The sequence below is a fragment of the Lathamus discolor genome, chromosome 3 (assembly GCF_037157495.1).
Source record: "Lathamus discolor isolate bLatDis1 chromosome 3, bLatDis1.hap1, whole genome shotgun sequence".
Lineage (NCBI taxonomy): Eukaryota > Metazoa > Chordata > Aves > Psittaciformes > Psittacidae > Lathamus > Lathamus discolor.
The window spans coordinates 131,376,718-131,394,292 of NC_088886.1; the positions used below are offsets into that span (position 1 = coordinate 131,376,718).

The 17,575-nt window shown below is 40.9% G+C and overlaps 1 protein-coding gene across 4 annotated transcripts in view; it reads right to left on the reverse strand.

The window, feature by feature from the left end:
• Positions 1 to 420: 420 nt before the first annotated feature.
• Positions 421 to 17,575, reverse strand: part of LOC136010509 (WASH complex subunit 2A-like) — a 38,448-nt gene continuing 21,293 nt past the window's right edge. For 2 of the 4 annotated variants that reach the window (XM_065671818.1, XM_065671819.1), the window contains 9 exons: positions 16,450 to 16,632; positions 14,364 to 14,492; positions 14,069 to 14,164; positions 12,765 to 12,884; positions 11,075 to 11,137; positions 10,190 to 10,402; positions 6,201 to 6,812; positions 5,435 to 5,609; positions 2,257 to 2,737 (listed from right to left, as the gene is read on the reverse strand). In XM_065671818.1, the coding sequence (XP_065527890.1) occupies positions 2,601 to 2,737; positions 5,435 to 5,609; positions 6,201 to 6,812; positions 10,190 to 10,402; positions 11,075 to 11,137; positions 12,765 to 12,884; positions 14,069 to 14,164; positions 14,364 to 14,492; positions 16,450 to 16,632 (1,728 nt within the window). In that variant the 3' untranslated portion in view covers positions 2,257 to 2,600. Of the gene's footprint in view, positions 1,636 to 2,256; positions 2,738 to 5,434; positions 5,610 to 6,200; positions 6,813 to 10,189; positions 10,403 to 11,074; positions 11,138 to 12,764; positions 12,885 to 14,068; positions 14,165 to 14,363; positions 14,493 to 16,449; positions 16,633 to 17,575 lie in introns of those variants that run through there. The other 2 variants (XM_065671822.1, XM_065671820.1) reach the window with 2 other exon arrangements.

Genomic DNA, 17,575 nt, shown 5'->3' on the forward strand with positions numbered 1-17,575 from the left:
GCATTTGCTCAAGGAGAACGGTCAAAACCAGCGTTTACACCTCAGACTGAACCCGACAGGCGTCCAGGGCGACGCCTACCAGCGCAGCACTGGGCCCAGTCGAAGCACAAGTGGGATGATACCCAGGCCACTGCAGGCCTTTCCCTATCTTGAGCCAGCGATGGCTGGAAGCGAGCGAAGCCCTCGGGCACCTTTACTCAAGGTCAGCGCACGACTCTGCTCTTGCTTCAGTGTCACTCGGTCAGGCTGGTCTCCAGGAGCAGCTCTTCCCTCTGCCCATCAGAGTCTTCCAGTGAAACACTAGACAAAACAAGCTTACCTTATTAGTTGGTGCTAATTACATTAAGCAGTTTACTTTCCATTTAGGTTTTAAATAATGCAAGACCTGCCCTGGGCCTGAAACAAAACAGCTAGAGCCAGTTAAAACAAACAGAACAAATATTGTGTTTTATTGTGTGCAAGTAGCAGGTACGGAACCCTCAGACAAAGTTGCTGAGCAAGTCCTAGGTGCTGTTTTAACACTGGACTTCCAGGTCTGCCCTTCCTAGGAAATGCAGTTGTGGTTTATCAAGCTTGGAAAAGAGACAAACCAAACCAAAACTCAGTTAAAAAAGCCACCACTCAGACCAAGCTCTCCCAAAAGCAAAGGATTTAGACCAAGATTCACAATCTGTTACAAGGAGTTAATTGAGAACCACTCCATTTTAGTAGCGGGAAGAGACTCTCCCTGTGCCAGTTTTTATCTGTGTGACAGTGCAACTTTCTATCATTAAGTTTTCTCTACTGAGATTTCATATTAAAGTTTAAGGAACATTTTAAGGCAGGTTTTCTTTTTTTCCTTCTACTCCAACAGCTTTTGGCCTCCAGGGTTCTTGGCTTATGAAGAGCACTCTCTGTAATGCTAATAGAAGTTATCAATGTGAAGGGCCAATAAGAAGGGAGGATGCAGAAAAGAAATAGAAGAATTCACCATCTTTTTCCTCTTTCTCCCAGTACGTCTTTGAAGCCCTTCTAAGCACAGGAGAAAGGAGTAAAGCAGCAGTCCAAATCATGTATGTGGCATTTGCAGCAGATGTAATGCCTATAAATAAAGTGCAAATGCTTTCACTGTAGATACCCATTTGCAAATAGCTCCTACATTCTTTTCCAATCTGCTACTCCCAATTTAGCCCCCATTTGACATGAATCACTGCCAGACCCACCTATGACTCAAATCAATACACAGTGTTTCTCCTTTATCCCTTCCAACCTTTTATTCTGCTTTACTCTCATTAGTGCTAGATGCTTCAGCTGCACTGTTTACTGTGCCTGATAAAGTAAATCCAACTTGAGAAACAAGAGACTGAAGCAGATGTCTCAAGAAAAAGGGCTTCAGTGAAAGTGGGAATTTCTCTCAAAGAAGTCCTCTGAGCACATGCAGAAGTCTTAAGAGTTGAAGATAAAGTAGTACATCGCTATCATTAAAACAGCACATCTAGTTTTGAAGTCAGAATTGCTGGCAGTCACTGATAAAATAAGAGCAACATTTGATCCTTCTACATTTATGCATTTGCTCTGGTTGTATGCATGAAGGAGAGCAAGTGTCTGCCACTGGGCATCAAGTATGGATAATGGCATCAGTTCCAGCAGGACAATCTAGAAAATACAGGAAGCAAGAAGGTTAAGACAAATGCATCGGACAGTTACAAGGATTCTACAAAATAGCAGCCTCCTGCAAACAGCCTACATGTTACACATGAGAAGGGAAAGCAGACAGCAATCCTTTGGGCACAAGCAAGTCTTTGCACTAAGGTATGCACACAGGCTTGTTAACCTAGAAGCAACCAAGCATGCTCAGTTCAGACAGACTTCTTGGAAAGTGGTATTTGCAAACCTTGAGCAAATCCAGTTAGGTAAAAACTTGGATAGAAGACAACATCATGTTTCTCGTGTTTTCATAGAGCACTAGGTGCTCATCTGTAACACACTCTTTCTGGCAGAGAAGTTTTAACCATTTTTATTTTTATAGACCACATTAGCTGCCAGTATGAAGTACCTTCTCTTTGAATGGTGTCAATTCCTGCACTTTTATTAACTGCTTGACTACATAAGAAGAGAAGCTGTACCTGATAACAGAACCCAGTCTTACCCTAACATTAGCTCAGTTGATTGGCAGCTGACCCAGACAAGGCACTGTAGTGGTTTTGGTTGTTTTCAAGTCATGAAAAGTGGTCCTTAGTGAGTGGTAAAGAGAAAAGTAAGACATACAGACAGATCTGGTTTAACAGACTCCATTTACTATTTATCAATTATTTTCTCTACAGATCTGTTCAATAAAACAAACTATACTTTGTATAATAGATTACTCCATTGCAGGTATTGCACAGGCTATATTCATCTGGGCATCATGGAAACATATAGCAGGAAGTTACTGTCTTTTTTAAAAAATATATCATTTAGAGCAGTCAGACCCAGCACAAGAGAATACTAACCATTTTAAATGGGTAATCATTTAAATATCCACTGTCATCTCATTTCAGCACTATTGGATTAGAGAACCCAGATTATTAGTACTGTACAGACGTAAGGAAAGCGTCCTCTCCACAACACACTCCTCTTGGCTACTGGCTTCCAAAGGCATTCAGCGGGTCATCAAATGTGCTCAGTGTCTTGCTTTCAGATTTTGCTTCTGAGGCTGCTTGGGATGATCTGCTTTTGGGAGTGGGTATCTTGACTTGGCTGCTAGAGAAGATATCATCTAAAGTGGGGGGGGAAAATTAATGTGAAGTGACTGCCAAACAGAAGTAACATTGTACATAAGTCTCCAGCACACAGCAGTGACTGCCAAGGACATTCTGTGATAAACAAATGCTTTCCTGCTGCTTGCGATTCTAGATGCATTTGTAAGGACATACGTGGGAGCTGTTAGATGTAAGTCAAATTAAGAATATTGTTTCTTCTCAGTAGAGCAGCATAATACTTGGATTTTGCAATGTGTTCAAGCTCTCTTAAGCATTTGAGAAGTACCAATAAATTAAACCTCCACAATAAATTCCATCGTGCAAGTGCCAGATAACATCCCTCTTATCTGGAACATTAACGCCTGAGGAACCCGAGAGATCTAACTGCTGTGACATGCTCCCAGAGAAATCAGAAGAGGAAAAGATGGTACTTGCTAGTGACTACTCATGACATCCACTAGCCATGTAAGAATCTTTGATCTATAGTAGTGTAAGAATACAGCATACATCACTTGAGGAAAAAAAAAAAAACAACAAAAAACCACAGCTAAGATGCAAGGAGGAAGACAGCTACAGCTACCATCCTGTTGAATATTCAAGAGTCTGTGCACAGTCCTGAATCAAGATCTCCCACCACCTTCCTCAATACAAGCATTTTTGTTACTCATAACTAGGACAACAAAGCGGAAAAATATCATATTGCTATTAAGACAGAGTTCTCTCCTGAAGCTAAGCACGAAGTGGTCTGTCATGATGTGCTTGCCTTTCTCTTCTTGCTATTTCTTCCACTCCAGCATGTCTGCTACTGTGCTGATCATAGGGATTACACGGGAATAATCCAGGACAGCATTGCAGCACAAGAGCAGTTTAGAAAGGCAGTAAAACAGAGTAATCCCCTACTGGCATCACTCCAAAGCAAGAAGCTATCACATGGATTAGCTTCACAGCAGAGGGGAAGTACAATGAGTGTATAAGCAGTGGAAGTATCATTCCCATTTTATAACAAGGTTTAAGGAATAGGAAAGTTTTGGCTGTCAAAAATAGTATTTGTCAATGCACAAGCTTAGTCACCATTTTGCAGACAGGTAGATCAAACATCAAGATGTTTGTGTCATCAGCCATAAATTCACTAAGGAGGCTATGAGGATAAAGACCTGAGAAAGAGGTTTTCTAATACTACCACTACAAGCCTAGCACAAATGTAGTAAATAGTGACTAGAAGCTGTGGCAGGAAAAAGGAAAGCAGCCTGCAGCCTCCACCCCCTCCCCAAACTGTACCCACTTAATGTTTTATCTGCAGCAGAAAGAATCCTAAGACAACAATATACAGCCCCGATAAAGGATCATGCCACAATAATCACTTAAATAACCCTTAACCTGAAGTATAGGTAAGTTCTGGAGCCCCATAGCTTTGGGCACTAAGAGGCTGCATATTTACAGCTGCACCACAAAACAGTCAATTCTCTCAAGGAAGATCAAGCCCATCAGATACAGGGTGCTGTAGATGTATCAAGATCAGATGTGACATGAAATAACAGGTTATAAAATCAGAGTAGATGTCAAAAGTGGAAGTGCAAATGACAGGTTCTGAGTGGCTAATTTTCCATGGTACTTCCAAGTGGCATTCTACAACTGTTTTTTTCACGAGGTCTGGTTTTTTGTGCTGAAATATTTGGAAGGGGTAGCAGTTTGGGCAATTATTTCATTTGCTATATGCTACATGAAAAACTGTAAAATACTAAAATAAGACATTTTAACCATTCAATATGCATCTCAAGCACCTTGCCTGCAAACACTTGACTCTTATTTTTTTATATCAGTTGAGCAGGCTTTAAAATCTCAAGATGTTTATTCTCTGGAAAGCTTTCCAACACATCTACAGACTTCAATCAGGTTATTCCATCAGTCTGGAATGTTTAACAGCAGTTCAAGCAAAACAGTAACAGTGATAAATCAAATTCAATTTGAACAGGTTAGAAAGAATGAAGACAAGAATCAGAGCTGGAGCAGAAGGAATTTTTTTTTTTTTTTTTGTCCTATAGGAAAAGAAATACATGCAATCCCAAAGAACAGCTATAAACATGAAGAACCTGAGAACAAACACACAGTGGGGGATCAAATGGCTTTCAGTATCTCCACTAATGAAGAACAAGAAAGGAGCATGTTTTGCATCATTTCACATTATTATATGCTGCTTTCTCAACAAATTATACAGCACAAATTTTTGCTTCCAGGTGCAGTATTTGTAAATTGTTCTGGGTTGTACAGGGAAGTAAATAAAATCTTACAGGTTCCAAAAGAGTCACCGCAATAGTGAAGGTGGGGTGGGAAAAGATGTTAATTTCTTCATTTTACCGATTCACTTGAAAAGTATGATACAAAAAACTATGTAAATTGAAACAGAGAATGTATCTCAGAGCCATAACAACATGAGATTAGTTTCTTACTCCAGAAAAGAAAATTTTTAAATTTCCACAAGTGAGAAAATCCCCACAGAAATTATACTGTTCCTTCTCTCAGAAGAATTTTATACACTTTCTCAATTCTTTCAAATGCCATGCTAATTCCACAAATCTAGGACTTTCTCATCCAATGTTAAAATGCAAAGATGACCAAAGGTTTCAGAGCAGCTGAAAAGTTAAAGTAAAGGGTCCTAAAACATCTCTGATAAATGCAACTTAGGACAATATTATGAGATTTACGGCAAGACTTACCCATTTCATCATCAAATATGGATTTTTGTTCCACCTTTTTCTTGGTCTTCTTCTCTTTTGGTTTTACAGTGAGATCAGCAAAAATATCGATGTTATCGTCAAACAGATTGGGTTCTGGCATTTTCTCTTTTGCTTTGTTCATTGGTTTAGTTGCCTCAGTAGCAAATATATCATCCTTGAAGCAAAGCATAGAGAGACTGTCAATACACACCACACAAAGACAGTTAAATTATCTGTACACAGAGCTGAGATGTTTAGAAGACTGACAGCCTTGGGCTTCTCAAACCCAAGAAGTTTAAGTCCCTTCTCCCTATGGAGGACTTGGCATAAGTGCCTTAGTATGGGATTTTGCACAAGTCAAGTACAGCACACAGAGGCTTGTATCAGTTGCCCAGCCTGCCAACTTTATTCCTTTTGAAAAAGAGTTATTTGAGCTGCTGTGTTGACCAAACAGCTAACAGATAAGAACCAAATACTTTATTACTCTGAAAAAGGTCATAATCACAGGTATGTTGTCACAGCACATTCAGTGACATGCTTGCTCTGTGTTAAGGCTCCATTTTTAATCCACTCTTATAAGGGTGAACAACTAAAGAAATGGTTTCTATTGCTCATTTGCAAGCATGACTGACAGTTTACTTCACTGGCCATCCTGTACACCCCAGGAACTGGTTTAAGCAGTCTCCATTAAGCCTGTGTTTAAGTAGAGGGGTCTGCATAAGGCCTTTGGGATCAAAAACACCCAGGTGTCAGGCTCAACCACTACCTCAAAGATATCTTGAACAGTAGGGTCCACAGCTTGCCGGACAGCAGATTTCAACTCCTTTTTTCCAGTTTTCTGACAGGTGAAGAGAGAGTCTTCCTCTTCCTCCAAAAAAGACATAGGGCTGCTTTTTGTTGAAGATTTTTGCTGTACGGGTTGGAAGAGATCACTGCTGTCCTGATCACCCAGAACAGACAGATTAGCCTTTTTCTCCCTGCCCTTGATGGGTTTGTTAGCCACACTGTTTGGCATTTCCTCCTTTAACTTTGATTGTGCGGCTGGTCTGGATGTCAAGCTGCTTACAAAAAGATCTTCAGATTCAAACAGATCATCCCGTTGGTCTGTGGACTCTGGAGGAAGGAGTTTGTTTGTCCCAGCAGACAAAACACTGTCGTGAGCTGGTTGCAACAAGCCAGACAGAAAGCCATTTTCCTTGGATGCTGCTTCAGTAGTGAGAGGCTCCTTTATGTTCACTACTGCTGACATCTGTTTTGGTAGAGACAACTGTGGTTCTTTAGCACTGTTCATCTCCTCATTCTCTTCAGACTCTTGGGCAGCTAGGCGGCGGGCCATTCTGCTAGGAGGTCTTCGTTTTCCTGTAACCTTGATCCTGGTCTGCAAGAAAGTAATAAAAGCAGAAGAGTTATACAAAAGGGAAAAAACCCTTACACTTCACAGAAGACAGGTTAGGATTCCTGTTATGCTTCCTTGTAGCACTTTACCTTCACAACATTGCAATTAACATGCATTACCCATTTCATACTAGCACACTGAAATGGAATTAACTACAACTTCTGCTCACAGCTGTGGTTTAAGTGACTTACAAAGCAACATGTACACTTAAGCAAATGCTCAGTTGGGAATCTTGAGCAAGGAATGCTGAGCACACACATGGATTAAGGCTATAGGGAGAAGCAGCATGAACTATTCATTATCACTCAGCATCATCCATTCTCCCCATTTTTTCAGAAAGGGGAAAGATGGACAAGTGGGACATTCAAGCTTAGACTAGTTTGCAATAAGGTTCATAAAAATAACCCAGAACTTTTGATTTGCTGCCCTCTGATCATTCCACAGCACGTGAAATTGGGGTATGAAAGCAACAGCACTCACTAGTAGAGAATCACAACACAGGTCAGCAAGCTGCTCTAGTCCCTTGGCATTTGATATTACCTTGCTAATCCAGGGACTGCTGCAGTACAGTTAGTCTGTGCAAGCCATGACTAATTAGGTTTTCCATTTAATTTCATTTCATGCATAGCCTGCTGTAGTTCATTCCACTGCTGCTTTTAAGAAACAGATCCTTCCCTCACCCAAGTTTCCATTATAACCTCTAACATATCCTACGTGGACAGGAGTATTCACGCAGGTAGGAAAAAGAGTGGAACAACTTCCTCTTCCCTTTTGTTAATTGCTGTGTTGGAGTAGGACAATCTGGATGGATATGCTATTAAGACAGCTTAAAGAAGCCATATGCTTTTGTCAGAATCACTGTAGGAGCATATCTGCCTTCAGAGTGTGGGGCTGTACTGACCAGAGCATGGCTGAAAAACAGGAAAATTCTGATTGAAGGGAGATGCACTTGATAAAAACTGATCCCAGGTCCATGAACTGTTCTTTGAAAGGACAGCCAGAATGCTGGGTAGGTTGCTTTGCTTCAGCCTTTGGAGAAAAGTGCATTTGGCCATATATACTTACAGCCTGAACTCAAACTTGAAAGACTGAAGTAGTAATGACATGTCAAAATTAAGACATGCAATGTTAGCCACAAAAAAACATTCACTGTAGTTACTGAGATGCTTCTTCTCAGCTTACTTCTGTAAACGAATATGCATCAACATTCAAGGTTGACCATATGTACCTTTAAGAGGTCCGTTATTTTGCAAGCCTATCTATTTAAAAGTACCATGATAGAGAGGTTTGTCTGTTGTGCAGGACATGCTGCTGTTGGAAACAACTGTGCCTACATGGTAATGCCTTAGTCTGATGTACAAGCTTCAAAACCATTTGACGTTAAGGAGTCATGTCAGCCATTGTGGTAACAGCTGCTGCATCTTCCAAAGTTATCTCTGCTACTCATCCAGTAATGAACAGCCCCAGCAGCATTAAAGAATCAAAGATAAGATTGAAGTCATCTTGTTCAAATCACTGCTCTTGGCAAAACCAAGACATTTATAAAATCACAAGCACCCAAACTGAGTTTTAACTACATGGTTTTTGGGTTTTGAATTTTTTTAAGAAACACTAAATCTTTAATTAGAATATGCCTATTGCAGTCCGTAAAGTGAAAGGTATGAATAAAAAAGCCTAAGTGAGTCAGGAGGCAGAGATCTACCATGTCAAAAGCTGTTAACATTTGTTTTGGTTTGGTTTTGTGGGTGTTTGTTTTTAAAAAACAAAGTTTTAGTTTGAAAAAGAATTGGGAGTGACCATTCCATGATTCTATAAATCCAGAACTAGCTGGACACAAAGAGTTGTGGTCAATGGCTCAATGTCCAGCTGGAGACCAGTAACGAGTGGTGTCCTTCAGGGAACGGTGTTGGGACCAGTCTTGTTCAACATTTTTTTCACTGACGTGGACAGTGCGATTGAGCGCACCCTCAGCAAGTTTGCTGATGACACCAAGCTGTGTGGTTTGGTTGATATGCTGGAGGGAAGGGATGCCATCCAAAGGAACCTTAACACCTTGCCATGCTTGTAAGTTCGGCTGATGCCAACCTTATGAAGTTCAACCATGACAAGTGCAAGGTCCTACAGCTGGGTTGGAGCAATCCCAGTGACAGCTACAGGTTGGGCAGAAAAGAGATTCAGAGAAGCTCTGCGGAGAAGGACTTGGGGGTGTTGGTCGATGAGAAAACGAAGATGAGCCAGCAGTGTGCGCTCGCTGCCCAGAAAGCCAACCATACGCTGGGCTGCATCAAAAGGAGCATGAACAGCAGGTTGAAGGAGGTTATCCTGCCCCTCTACTCTGCTCTTGTGAGACCTCACTTGGAGTACTGTGTGCAGTTCTGGTGTCCTCAACAGAAAAAGGACATGGAACTGTTGGAACAAGTCCAGAAGAGGGCCACGAGAACCATCAGGGGACTGGAGCACGTCCCGTAGGAAGATAGGCTGATAAAGTTGGGGCTGTTCAGCCTGGAGAAGAGAAGGCTGCTTGGAGAGCTCCTAGCAGCCTTCCAGTATCTGAAGGGGGCTTATAAGGATGCTTGGGAGGGACTCTTCATTTGGGACTGTAGTGATAGGACAAGGGGAAACGGGTTAAAACTTAAACAGGGGAAGTTTAGATTGGATATAAGGAGGAAGTTCTTTACTGTAACGGTGGTGAGGCACTGGAATAGGTTGCCCAGGGAAGTTGTGAATGCTCCATCCTGGCGGTTTTCAAGGCCAGGCTGGACAGAGCCTTGGGTGACATGGTTTAGTGTGAGGTGTCCCTGCCCATGGCAGGGGGGGTTGGAACTAGATGATCTTAAGGTCCTTTCCAACCCTGACTATTCCATGATTCTAAGATCCTGGAACACATGACATTTTTATCCTCAGAGGAGGTAAAGGTCAACGTACAGGAAGGTTGTGTTCCTGATGTCTTACCACAGCAGCTGTCCGTAACATACTTTGTAGTTAACCTAGAGAGATGCCTTTTTTATGGTTTTCAGGTTGGTGTTTCCTGGGACAGGACAAGATGCTAAAATTTTATGCTAAAATACCTTTACCCTATAGGAAAAAACACTATTTTGGGAACGTGCCTCAAAAAGGCATATTGGGCATATGGGCATATGACAGAATTGGGCATATACATAATCGTCTTACAGAGTTAAAGATGTAGTAGGCTTGATTTTCCTTTCAGTGCTCCAAGTGAGAGGGGATTAGATTTCCACACCTCTATTTCGATTCAGATAGACCACGCTGTTAGCAGCACTTGCATACCAAAACAGAAAGTCCTGCATGAAGACAGACTGTGTTTTTAATCTCCCTGTCCTCCTAAATACCAAGGTTACCTTATTTGCGCTGTGCAAGGTATCCGCTTGCATAGGCTGATCAAAGCTTACACCCAGCTCTTCATTGTTTCCTGCAGCAGAGAAGGCTTCGCTGTTCTGTACATCCTTGGCCTCATGCAATGGAGCATCTGGAACTGGTAAGGGGGACTTTACACTGGAGACCTTAGGCATTGCACCAGGCAGTAAGGCTGCAGGATTAATAGCTAAGTTAGCCTACAGCACAGAGAAAACAAAAACATACACACACAAAGAGATCATGTTAATACTGCTTAAGAGCAAGTGTGGCTTCAAAGAAGCATCAAGAATTATCATACATGGGCATTCAAGTTCTACAGGTGCCTGGTGTTTCTTACACCTATGCACTTCTGCATCTCCCATGTCCTCAGTCTCGCTAAGCCTGTGGAGTGCTCAATACTCCGTGTAAGAGCTTCAGGAACAGCACAGCCACATTACGTCAGACCAAACTCCTACGTAGTTCAGTATCCTGGCTGAGGACAATGGTTCTGACATTAAGAGTGGTACTGTGATATTGACATTTAGTCATTTCATGTCAGAAGGGGGACATAACCAAACCCCCAAGCCCCTAAGAGTCTCTTATAGTTAAAATAGTGCTGAGAACAATATGAGGTCAAAGAGAAGCCCACCCTCTGATCCCAGAATAGAGTAAATAGTGCCGCTGAGAATCAGGTCTGAAACAGGAGAGGAAATAATGTTAAACATGCAATGCAAAAATAGTAATAGAATATATGCCCCTTGAAAAAGAAAAAAAAATGCAAAAGCAAGGCAATGAAGTAAAAAGATTTTGTTTCAGGGAAAGCCATCAGTGAGGCAAGGAATACTGTTTTTTTTTTTCTTGAAAGTCAAAATGCCAGTAAAGTTAATTACTTGTAGCTTTTCAATCCGAGATGAGGGCTCTTTGGTTTTAATAGGAACAGGACCTGTAGATTTCTGAACAAAATTACACTGAATTAAACAAGCGGGCAAGTTGATATCAACCAGACCATAGTTCGCATTTTAATATATCTATAGAAAATAACTCACTGCTTACCAATTTCTGAAGATACCTTGCTATCATATTCTACTGCAGAGCTACAGTCACTCAGTTTTCAGCTTCAGTGCCCCACATGCCATAGCCTCATCTTTATTATATTTCATTCCACCCTCCTTCTACCCAGTATTATACTTTGCCATAGTATTCCAACAACTTACATCTTCCCCAGGTCACACACACCACCAGTCAAATCAAACTGTGACAGCTACCTCCTTGCTTACTCCCTCCCCTACGACGCTCTGACGCCACACTTCCAGATTATGGTATAAGTGACTTTTTCTCTTTGTGACAGGCTATGTAACAGGATCACAGACCTCAATGAAGCCCACATGGAAGCTGAGAGCTACAAAAATTCTACCTTTCAGCCTGCAAGGAAAATAGCTTCAGTGAAGTGAGTGCTCCTCTATAGAAAGTAAGCCATTAGGGCCAAAAATTAGACTAGTCTAAAAGAGCAAGAGCAGCTGTTTAGTCTGAAGACTTGGGTCAATTGTAGGACTCGGAGATGAACCAAATCAGCTAAGGTGCTTTTCCCAGGGCTTGCTCTCCACAAGCTTATAGTCTACATGGTTCTGTGAGCTGGGCTGTACTGCTGTGGGTGTCACTGGGCAGTCAGAAGTCCTACAGCTCTGCGGTAACTGAGGGTTCAAGGGTTAGGACACTGGTTTGAAGCTCTTGATAGCATGATATTGGAATCCTAGAGTCTGAGGAGATGGTTTTCCACTTAAATGCAAGTGGTGCTCAGATGAACCTCAGACAGGCTGAAATCATTCCTATACCAAGCTGTCAGTAGCTACAAAAAAAAAAACAAAACCAAAGGAAGACGAGCGTGGTTCTGCACTGCAAGGAGTACTTCACCATAAGGAGACAGCCTAATTACTAGCCCTACAGACTTGCTCTGTGCTCCTCAGCCCAGAGAAGAAAAACAACACCCACCCCCATGATGAAAAGCTAATCTCCTACAGATGGAAATCCAACAAGCAGCTCTTGTGAGGCACCAGCCAGAATTTAGATCCCGGCTGCCTCTCTCAGAGATCCTTGGTTCTGCAAGAATAAGGACAAGAGTAGGAGTCTTGTTTGCTCGTCAAAAGTCTCCTAGATAAGATTCTCAACAGCTACAGATCTGTGTTGATTGCCCCAATATCCTTTCTGAGAAAGGGTATATACTTATAAGGGTTATATTTTAAGGATCACATTAATTCCAACAGACACTGGCACTTCAGAGAAGAATGAACAACAACCCATTTTCAGTCCAAGTGGACCCAAGGTGTAGTTATTCACTACCTTGTATTTTGCCCTTGTAAGTATGCGGGCAATGAATAAAACACTGTATAAACAGCACTTAAATTTCTTGCTAGTAACAGTGCACTTGCTGATTAAGTGAAGACAAGTTTGACCATTCACTGCCACTTTGAGCCAGTGAATCCAGACACTAGTTTGGATCTTTTCAAAAGACTTATTTAAAACAAAATGATACCCCTCCTTTTTCTTTGCCTTCTGTTCAAAGCACAAGATTTAAGTACTTGCCTCTGTAGTTACTGCCCTTAGAGCTTCATCTTGTTTGGCACTTATAGCATTTTCTAGAAAGTTACTGCTCTCCAAAGAAGGTCCAGTACTGGCCTTAAGTGTTTTCTTCTCAGGTATTTTCTGAAAGCATTAAGAGCACAAGTCAACATTAATCAGGTAAAAAGCATGGTCTGCAGATCAAAAAAACCAAAACCAAACAACCAACTACAAAAACAAGAAAAAAACCAAAAACACACACACACAAAAAAAACCCCAAAGCAAAACAAAAAACAACCCACCCAAAAAACCCCACAACACCAAAAAGAACCAAAACAAGCAAAACTTTTTAAAATCTTGCTTCTATCTGAAAAGAAAACTAGCCACATCTTTTAACTCTGCAATACATAGTAGGCATTGCCTTTTGGCTCTGCAGTGACAAAGGCCTTCCACTCCTCCATTCCTTCTCAACCTTTGCTGTCTATGCAAATGATAAATGAAAGTTTCAATAAACTTCCAAATGCATACATATTTCTTCATGCACAGGACAGCAGGGAAAATAAAAGCACAAAGCTAGCTAAGGAACACTGCTATTTTTATGTTTTCAAGCAAACAGGCTCCATACGTAGCTGCCAAGCGCTAATTACTTAAGATCACCCCTTCCACAGTACTCAAGGAAACTGTTTCCAGGAACTATTGCCAGTTTTCTAGCCTAACTTCCAGCTATAAGCATGAAAATAGACTAAACTGAAATTTGGCTTCAATTGAGTCAAGCTATGTATATTAGAGTAGCACTTTAGAATGCATGTTAGGACTTTGAGCTCAGACCACCTGTAATGCAGTCTGGTTCATTACTGCAGCTGCTCATCCTCTAAAACCCACCCAGTGCACACAAGGGTTTTAACACTGCATTCATTATCTTAAATCAAATCAACCTGCAGACACTAACTACATAAGTCAGAGAGCAAGGCTCATCAATCACGCATGAACTACAGGGAAATAATATTTGCAAGTTAAACATTAGAATAATTAAACAATACAAACTACTACTCTGATTTCTGCTCTGGTGTGTATGCTTACACTTAAGATAGTCCCAGTGGTACACAGAAGAAAAAGAAACCAATCCTCTCATCCCAGCTTTGGGAGACCTAATGCACCACTCTATTCCCTACTTCTTCAGGGTTACAATGGCCATTTCTGTTCTTCCCAAAATATTTGAGAAGTCACTTCGTTTCTTGTGGGGATCCATATTAAAAAAAAAAAATCCCTTCCATACACTTCTTTCCAATGTCTCTTATATAAGCCATTTACAGTAGAGGAACTGATACCAGAAGGTTTGTTTTAGCAGTACTGAAGAGATCATCTTCATCATCATCTCCAAAAAGCCCTCCTCCAGATGATGGCTTCAAGATACGATCTGCAGACTAAAGAGACAAAACATAAAGGAAAAGTGTATCACAGATCACATGTCTCCTTCAGGCCATGATGCCTGAACTGATATTAGCACTAGGTCCTCCCTGGAAATCAGTGATTTCTAAGCAGTGTTCGAACAAGGAACACCAGTAGGCTTCACACTTCAAAGACTTCTTAAATAGCAGTTTCAGAAGAGGACTTTGAACTCACCAGTGACTTCTTGGGGCCAGCAAAGAGGTCAACATCTGGATCATTGTCCTTCTGAAGTTTGTGACTGAAGAGGAGCTCTTCATCTTGAAAGACTCCAGTGCTTTTGGGCCGAGTACTTTTTGCAGAAGCCTGGAAGGAGAGGAGAAAGGTCCACACAGTAAGAAACTCCTTCCTCATGAAGGCTGTTTGCCTAGTAATAAGGCAGGTTACAATTTACCTGAGGTTACATTACAACCCAGGTAACAAAAATACAACTTTAACTGACAGTTATATATTTTACTTTGACCCAATTTGCAAAACTTACAATAAAAGTATTTGTATTCACAGTTCAATTTGAGGAGAAGACATTAACCAAAAATGTGTCTGTGTCTGCTGACCTGAGACCCAGCTCCTACTGTTTGCCTGTAAAGCTTCCTTAGAAGGAAGAAAAAAGTTTTCAGCATGTTATCATGACTGTATAGTAAGGTTTATATTTCAGTTAAGCTGTTTATGAGTTTTGAATTTTTCAGCTGAGGGTTTAGGATAGAGAAGTAAGAGAAGAGAACGTGGTTAATTATTTTCCTAAGCTACTTTTTAAAAGAAGAATAACATTAAAAAGAATAAAGTGGAAGGCCTGTAAAGCTATTTCTGTTGCTAGATTCCCCATTTCCCTGCCATTAAAGCAAACACACCTCCACAATGAAGAGCAGAACATTGTCTGCCTTTGACAAGAACTTGTACCTTCAAATTTGCTGGTGTGGTAGGAAGGTTGACAGTCAAACATATCACCTTATCAGTTCTCCACTATCTGGCAAACCAATCAATATCAGCTGCTTGGACACCAAAACCAATGCCTTTCTATATCAAAACCCAGGTCACACTTTTAAAGCCCTCCACCTGCTGTTTATGCCCTGATACTTGAAAACCTAGCATACATCTAGAAGGATCCAGTACTCGAAATGCATATTAAGCTAAGCAAGGAAAACAGTAGCACCTTTCAGATTTGCCTATCAAAAAGATTAAGTTCCTAAATTACCTACTCTGATTTTTGCATGAATATGTATTTCAGCACCTTAATCACATTGTGACTTACATGCTGACAGCTGAGTACTTTGAAGGAAAGATTTGAACAGATCTGTATCTTTCCCAAATTCACAGGGCAGATATGGCTTCTTGCAACCATCTCACAGTGTGCAACCCCCCCCGCCCCCCAAACAGACACAACATACATTCACAACAAGTCAATAAATGCTCAAGCTAACTATCTGTTTTAACTTGGAAGCAGCTACAAACAGGGATAATTCTCCAAGAGACATCTATTTTATTCAGCTCCAAAGACTTCTGAATGAAGTGTGTATAGCCTTTAGGGTTGACAACTTTACATGGTCACACTAAGATGATTAAACCTTGTGGTATGCTGTAGTACACCACATGTAGTATATATTTTTGACATGACTTTGACTTTACAGAAAAAAACTTGGCACATCTGTGTCAAAAAGAAACAAGAACATTGCCATGGATTCAAGGATATTGCTGCTGAAGATTCAAAGTCTACCTCTTGATGGTATATGCTGTATCAGGAAAGCCAGACAGCAAGAATGTGGCAACTGGAGTCTTTTTCAAAGAAAGTGAACACACATGCTTGAAAAACAGACCACAGAACTAAGACGATTCTTGCTGAAGCTAAGTCTGCAGGTGTATATTCACCAAGCAAACTGCAACAATATAAAGAAAATGAAGGTATAAACCACAAGGCTTCAAATTCCACATCCTTCTACTTCCTAGTACCTTTGACCTTGGAAACTATGAAATCAGTTCTGTACAGCAGACATCAAGTAGCTGAATCAAAACATCTGTACAGATTTTCTTTTCATATTAAGCACCCAGCAAAACGCTTTCAAGTTTCTGGGATGGGAAAATTTACAAAAGGATTCAGGATCATGGGGAAGAGTAGGAGTAATTTCCCACCCAAGAATTAGAAGTTTAGGAATAGAGAAGGATTAGCCTCCATGACATGAAGAGAGGGAAGGGTAAAAACAAAACCTTGCTTAGAATAGTAGAGGTAGAAATACTATTTCGTGGCATTCAAGATTTTCCCTAGACTCACCACACAGTCTTTCTGTGCATTTTTAATGCCATCATTGTCTTCCAGTCTCTCCTCTTCCTCCTCTTCCTCAAACAAGCTTAACACTTTCTTAGCTTGGGTCTTGACATCTTTCTCCAGGGCAGGCGGTGATGTTGCAAACAGATCTGAACTGCTGCCTGGCTCTGAGGATGCTGCTGCAAAAGGCTCCACCAAAAAAAATATTTAACACATCAGCCTCGATTTAGTCTGCCCCAAAACCTTCTAAGCTTCCTTGGTTAAATGCTAGTAGTGGTCAGAGTTCTATAATCCACTACCAAGCAGACTATATTTGACTAATTTTTAAGTAGACAGAATAGCAACATGCAGATTAACAAGACACAGTAGATAAAGAACACACTTTATGGCTTTCAAGGAAACACAAGTTTCTCCTTTATGCTACACTGCAGCACTGCTGATAAGCAACTTCCTGTATAAGGTTTCCTCCTCATCAGTATGTCAGGTTGCATGTGCACCCCAAAGCTGCATTAAGCAGTTTTGCCATTATCTCCAAGGTACCTATTTGTGCAACTTGGGAATCTTTGGTGTGGGGAGCATTACCCGAACCTTGAACATACTCAGGAAAGTGCAAAACATGATAATTACTCTGGAAATTCATCAGCTGATAATTCCCCGACACTCATTTAGTAAAACCATGCCCAAGGTTAAGTTCTGCTAAGGCCTCTTCAGTACCAGACTCAATAGTACACCTTAACACTGTTCTGTAAGTGTTGCCCAAGAGAAATTCACAAGCCTGAAAGCCACAACTACCAACACAATTTCTAACTAATCAGACAGTACATTGTATCATTTAAAGGAAAACTCCACTCCTGCAAATAAAGATTACCCAACCAACTCTGGACGAAAACAAAATAACCAGATCCTCTCAAAGAGAAACAGAAAGAAAACAAACCAACAAAAACTCACCCCAAAACAAACAAACAAAACAAACAAACAAACAAAAAAACCCAAACCCCACCAAAACAAAACAACTAAACACCCAAGCGCCAAACCCAAACAATTTGTTCATGTACTTCAGTTGGGAAACAACTTCTACAGGCCATTTCAGAATTTGCTATTTGACTGACGTGCAATTTTGCTAAATGTAGAC